Source organism: Aythya fuligula, chromosome 4, assembly GCF_009819795.1.
Source record: "Aythya fuligula isolate bAytFul2 chromosome 4, bAytFul2.pri, whole genome shotgun sequence".
Taxonomy (NCBI): Eukaryota; Metazoa; Chordata; class Aves; order Anseriformes; family Anatidae; genus Aythya; species Aythya fuligula.
This window is the reverse complement of record NC_045562.1, coordinates 51384412-51391189: the sequence shown is the minus strand read 5'-3', so window position 1 is coordinate 51391189 and position 6778 is coordinate 51384412. Positions and strand designations below refer to the sequence as shown.

The window sequence follows — 6778 nt, the reverse complement described above, 5'->3', positions numbered from 1 at the left end:
ACAGAAAAGACTATTCACAGAAAACTTTATTCTGTAAATGTGTAATTTTTCTGTGATATTTTAAACCCTCTGTTTTTAAGATGATTTTTGTGAACTTGTCAAGTTTGGACTGCTTTCAGTTCTGTTAGTGAAAACACTCCGTGTTTTAGTTCATTCCCCTCTGTAGCCTAGCATAGCTCTTCCTTCTGGAGTCTGTACTGTTGTTCTGATTAAATGGCACTGCACTAAACATTGTTCACCTACTCTTGAAACATGTGTGGTGTTTTCTTTTTTTTTTTTTTAGCAAAGTAGTTATGAAAACATTAAACAAAACAAAACAAAACAAAAACAATTTGCTTGAGTCTCTTTAAAAGAGAGAGGAGATAACAACAGACAAGAAAATCTACCAGATGGTTCTTTTAATAAATACATTAAAGTCTTTTTTATTTTTCTCCAATTTTAGCAACTAACATAACAGAAACTTTCAGACCATCAAACCAGTTTTCACAATCTGTCATAAGTTTGCATTTCACAGAAATAATCCTGACAAGCACTAATAGAGGAACGTTGTTGGTGCAATAATAAAACAGTATAAGGCATATTTACACCATCCTTACATACAGAACACTGTACACACAAAAAAATCACAGACCCAGAACAAAGCAAATTCAATCCCTTAGACGTTTTACGTTTATAGGCTTGGTATCAAACAAATAATTCTCCAAGCAACAGACAACCTCTTGTTCTTGTGTGATTTATTTGTAACATTGTGCTCATGCAAAATAGGTATTTGCTTTATTGCATTAACATTGAAAGAACATTGGGAGTTAGTTCTGAAACCAGTTCAATCAAATTTTCAACCCTGTTTCTCTTCATCCATAGCAAGTCTGAGTCATTTTTATTTGTGACATAAAACGAGGCATTAACTGATGATTGAGATTTTTATTTGATAAATTTCAAAATGATAATGAAGCTCAACTGACTACAGTTCAAAAACCATCTTTCTTCACCATGCACATTTTTCTTTGCTATTATGAGGTGGTTAAGATGAGACACTTTTTTGTATTTTTAAGTTTCTATCTTTTTATATATATTTTTAAAGAAACCATGTACTATCCAACATCCACTGTTCACAGAAGGAAATAAGCAGCAGGAATAGCTCTGGTGGCAGAGTTGGCCAGGAGAAGGACATCAGTAAGTTAGTGGCAACTTATTAAACATCAAATGCCCCAGAGATACGTAATGAAAGAGTTGAGTACTATAACCCATATTTCTGTAAGAGTTCAGACTGCCAAGGACGTTTGCGCTCTGGAAAGTAATCTGGAATGTGGATTTTTTTAAAATCTTGGATGCATTTTCTCATTTCTTCCTCAACACTCAGCTTCTCACACACCTTCTTTTTGGAAAGATTTGTTTCTCTGGACTTGCTAATGAGAGTTTGAAAGAGTTCACTGTTCCTGCGTTTGTCTGGAGGTGGCATCCACTGCACTGGGGCCTTCTTAGATGGACGATCCAAAGTCAGAGTATTTGGCTGATGAGCTGTAGACTGCTGAGTGCTAGAAGCATTTTCTTGAGGAGTGCTTGCTTCTGAGTGGCTGTCACAACTTGAGGTGGACAACTCGTTGCAGGAAGTCCCACTTTCACTACCCTTGTCCAAGACTTTGTCGTGCTTCCTGTCCTCATGGTCTTGTTTCGGGGAAACAGTTCTCTGTGGTGGCCCTAATACAAGGCAGGAAAGAAAAAGTATTAAATATACATCGGATTACACAGAAAACTGATCAGCTGCCATTTAGAAAAACATGACACGGGGTCTCAGCTGAGACAAAATGGATGCATTTCCTTTTAGTCAAAAGAATTATGTCAGAGTGGTATGTGACTTCTAGGTCTGGTCCTACATGTGTGTTCAGTTGTCAATGTCCTCACACCTAAAAATGTTTTCAGCAAGAATTCAATGCCTGCCTAGGAAGAATCCAGGAAATTAAATGTGCATAATCCTCACTGATTATCTGCATCAGAAATCCCTGCCTGCAAATTTGAAAGAGTTATTTTGCCACCACATCCCAAGAAGTTTATAATGAGAAATTAGATTTTGTAGTATTGTGAAAATACTGCCATTCAATCTGCAATCCCTTTCCTTTGCTTAAGGAAAAATATTCCAAGGGCATTGATTTTTAATTTTAATTTTTATTTTAATTTTAATTTTTATTTTTTGAAACTCTAATTTATCTGTTCAGAACAGTCTACTGATGCCATGCCCTACAGATGTCAGCTATGCAGAAACCCCAGTCTCCAAAAGAGCATTAATCCTGGAATAACAGAGATCGTTCTGTACTGACAGTCTTTAGGCTTTTTATTATTATTGATTTATTTATTTTTGCCATATACTGATTTCACTCCTCTCCTACTGTCAGTTGTTATGCCAGATTTGCCTCAGTGCACGTACAGGATTAGGTTGTACATCTCTTACTGCACAAGCTGGCAAGGAAAAGGAGGCTACGAAGTTATCAGCAACGAAGCACTCTGTAGCAGCAGAGAGAGCAAGCTGATGGCCTATCAGCAGGAATTGCTCAGTGCTTCATGTGACTGAAAATGGGATCAAGGCTGTATTCTCTCCAGATATTATTTTTGCTTTGAAGTCTGGAGCAGAATTATGAATGTGAAGATGGTTGTCACTAAATCTGTACAAGTATTCTCACTTCCGAAAATTTATTTCAAAACTCCAGCTGTGATGTTATGCTGACATCATATAAACATCATGATGTCAGTTTGGGACACTATCTAAAACTCACAGAAATATGTACAGAGTTCAACAGGCTTCAGTTCAGAGCAAAGATGTTTAAACATCTAAATGAAAATTAAGAGCAGTATTTCAGTGACAGTTATGTGTCTGCTAGGACACAAAACTGTCCAAACAGCATCCAAATGTCTTATCAAACCTAGCTTATCCTTACAGTTTATCCAAACACCATGAGCATCAGTTACTGTCTTTGCCTGGACCAAACCTTTGGGTATGACAGCCCAACCCCAAGTTAGTGGGACAGAGTTGCAAGGAGATTTTTGAGTCACTTATTATTCTGTTTTTCAGAATTACAAATTAGAAATATAATTACAATTATAAAGAATGCAGGAGCAATACAAACACTCTAGTGTCTTTTTGACAGTGCCATTCAAAGGAATCTAAGGAATCTAAGAAGATTTTATAAGAAACACAGGGGAAAACAAAACAAAACAAAGAAAAACACAAAAGCAAATATTTAATAAACTAACAAAGCAGCACTCAACAGTCTGCTTTTCTTTTGTTTAAGAGAGCATCCCAAGACACTGTGACACATTTCTGTAGTCCACCTGGAGAAATCCATGAATAATCAATATACAAAGAGAAGAGAAAACAATCCATCAGGGCTTGTGCTTACATTATTCAGAGTGGAAATCACAAGTGATTTTCTACTTCTTTAGTAGAAAATATTTAGTGCACGGCTGCAGAAATTTTCCTACTCTTTCTCTTCCAGAAACATGTTCACCTTCTTAAATAGATTTACATGCCTGCCTTCTATTATTGTATCTGGCATTTCACTTCATACCTCAAAACCATTGTATGAATATGCTAAATCTAGACAGTCAGCTGGCATCATGTAATTACTCTGCCTGTGCAGTATGCGATTATAAAACTGAGCAGTTAATCAGATAATGATTTCAGTATTGTTACTGTGATTTTCAATAACATAATTAACACCGATGTCTAGTTTACAATCATAGCTTCTTCAAATGTAACAACAGTCTGCAACTGAGAAATTAGTTTAGTGTTATCAACACCCTGTAGACTTCAACTCTCTTTCCTGACCATTTATTTTTTTTCTTTAACCACGTGAATCAAGATATTATGTCTAGTTGGTCTATTACTTCTTTATTGTTATTCCTTGTTTCTCCAGGGCTCAAACCTACACTCTACTAAGGATCTAATTCAAAAAAGTATTGAAACACACATACATACTTCCAAGAATATATAAAAAAAATAATCCATTTTACAGCTACAAGGTTATCCAAGTGCCTGATATTAGCAGGTATGTAAGTGTTTATTTGGATCAGGGTCCTGAGGTTCAGTACCTTACAGCACTGAATTGCCTAAATTCACAATGAATTTAATCCATACATAGGTTTCTCTCACACCTCTCCTTTTAACAGCTAACAGATAGTCCCTTGGAAAGAATTATCTATATGCTCCTGCACTTCTTTCTTGATAGCGCGTTATTAACAGAAGCAAAAGTCCTGCTGGATGAGAGGTTTTTGTTTTTGTTTTCTCACAATATTTTACACCTGGTGAAACCCCCCAAAAATGTATAAATACATAATAAAGGGTCCTCAGAAGAAATTTGTTTTAATTTTCCAAATTAGGTATTATTGGATTCATTTAGATATCTGTTTCAGAAAGCAACTTCTTATTGCCCTTATTTGTGACTGAGATTGTGTGATGGGGTGCTGGCTCCACTATAACTTCTCAGCCCTTCCAAAATATCACCAAAGATGTTCATACAAGTCAGTCTACCTGGAAATATGTATTTTCCACAAGTATAGATAGAATAGGTCTATAGAATAGAAACTCAGAGAAAGTATATTTGCTCTACTGTGCATGTAACTAAAAAGCTTCACTGACTTCCAGCCTTCACCTGTTGCTCCTTCTCTTGCCCTTTCCAGAACCTCTTACCTGCTGCTGGTTCTCCAACTTAAGGGAAGCTAGAAGTCAGTCACTGCATTTTGGTCCTTTCCAACACATTCTCCTCTACCCATGTATGTCTGGTTGTCCTCTCCACTGCCCAGTTCTCCCAATATTTCCCAGTTAACACTTCTCCGGGCACTTCCAATACATAGAATAGAATAATTGAGTTGGAAGTGACCTACAAAGATCAAGCCCAACTCTTGACCACTTCAGGACTAACCAGAAGTCAAAGCATATTATTATTAAGGGCATTTATCCAAATGCTTCTTGAATGCTGACAGGCATGGGGCATCAACCACCTTGCTAGGAAGCCTGTCAGAGTGTTTTACCACCCTGACAATAAAGAAAATCAAAAATGAAAACAGGAGGACAACAAGGCTTAAGCTGACTGATTCTCTTAGAAGGCTCGAAAACATGATAGCAAAGAGAACAAATGTTATTTTTATTTGTATTTATATACATATAAAAATATCTAACCCAACAACATGGTTTTCAATTTGATTCATAATTTTTGCATGAATGAGAATATTGGCAGTATGTGATTTGCATATGATTTTGCATGACATGCAGACTTTTTTTCTCATTGTTTTGCATAGCTACATAGGATTTCAGTCTGGTACACAGCCTTGTTAATATTCCTGAATGAAATTTTCTTCTACTTAGTTTCTCAAATTACATTATTACACAAATCCTATTGTTTTATGCTTTATTCTTAAAAATCTAAATAAAATAAACTATATTTAATATTCTATTGTAAAACAAAACAAAACAAAACAACAACAACAACAACAACAAAACCCTAATCAAATCCTATATTATGATGGACTCATCCATCTTGTATATCTACCTTTTTTATTACTTTTCACCAGCATTCTAAGTATTGCACTAATCTAAAAGCTTAGAGAAAAGTCACCTGTGAATTTTGATGACAGGTTACAATTACTCTGAGAACATTTTCATTAACAGACTTCTGAGTACTTAGTATGTTACTTTTTTGATAAAGGAATATGGTTGTTTTTTTTTTTTTTTTGGTCTAATTTCACCTTTATTTTTTAAAAAGTTTTTTATTTGTATTTATTTATTTTAAGAGCTACAACAGGATAGCACTATAAACCCAATATATTTGAGTTTGCATTGTTACTCTGATTTTCAATAATATAATTAACACCAAAGTCTAGTTTACAATCACAAGGGTACATACTCTGTCCTTGTGAGGTCTCACTTGGAGTACTGCATCCAGGTTTGGTGCCCCCAGCACAAGAAGGAGTGGGTCCAAGGGTGGGCCATAAAGATGATCAGAGGCATAAATCTTTCTTCACCTCTTCTGTGAAGAAAGGTTGAGATACTTGGGGATGTTCAGCATGAAGAAAGGAAGGCACTGGGGTGACCTCACTGCAGCCTTTCAGTAAGGGGGCTTATAAAAAAAAGATGGAGAGCAACTTTTTGTTCAGACAGATAATGATAGGACAAGGGGGAAGGGTTTTAAACTAAAAGAGGGAAGAGTTAGATGTTAGCAAGAAGTTCTTCATTCAGAGGGTGGTGAGGCACTGGAAGGGGTTGCCCAGAGAAGCTATGGATGCCTCATCCCTGGAGGTTTTCAAGGCCAGCTTGGACAATGTCATGGGCAACCTGATCTAGAGGTAGCATCCCCACCCATGGTAGGAGAGTTGGAAATAAATAGTCTTTAAGGTCCCTTCCAACCCAAGCTGTTCTATGATTCTATGATGATCTGTGGCATATTAATGATATTTCAACTGATAGGAGAAAATCCAGCTAATTCCTTGAGACCATTATGGGATTCAGCTTGCCTCTTACTACTAGAATTGTAGGTTAAAACTAGCAACTGTAAGTTCTGTGCTATATCATCTTATTGAAATTTCTTCTGTGAACATACACATTTTGAAGAATAGTGCTTGATGGCAAAGAAGTTTACAAAAGGACCACTACACTCTGTCCTCTTAAATGCATAACAAAATCAAACTAAAGAACTGCTCTATGGCCAGAAAAAAGAAATATAATATTTGTTGTGGTGTTTGCTTTGTTGTTGATGTTGTTTTTTAATAGCGAATACAATATTTAAAAAGC

At 36.0% G+C, this 6778-nt stretch overlaps 1 protein-coding gene across 1 annotated transcript in view; it reads right to left on the bottom strand.

The window, feature by feature from the left end:
* Positions 1-393: 393 nt before the first annotated feature.
* KCTD8 (potassium channel tetramerization domain containing 8) overlaps positions 394-6778 on the bottom strand; it is a 92957-nt gene continuing 86572 nt past the window's right edge. Inside the window, exon 2 of the mRNA XM_032186675.1 lies at positions 394-1698. Coding sequence (XP_032042566.1) covers positions 1238-1698 — 461 coding nt within the window. The 3' untranslated portion in view covers positions 394-1237. The remainder of the gene's footprint in view (positions 1699-6778) is intronic.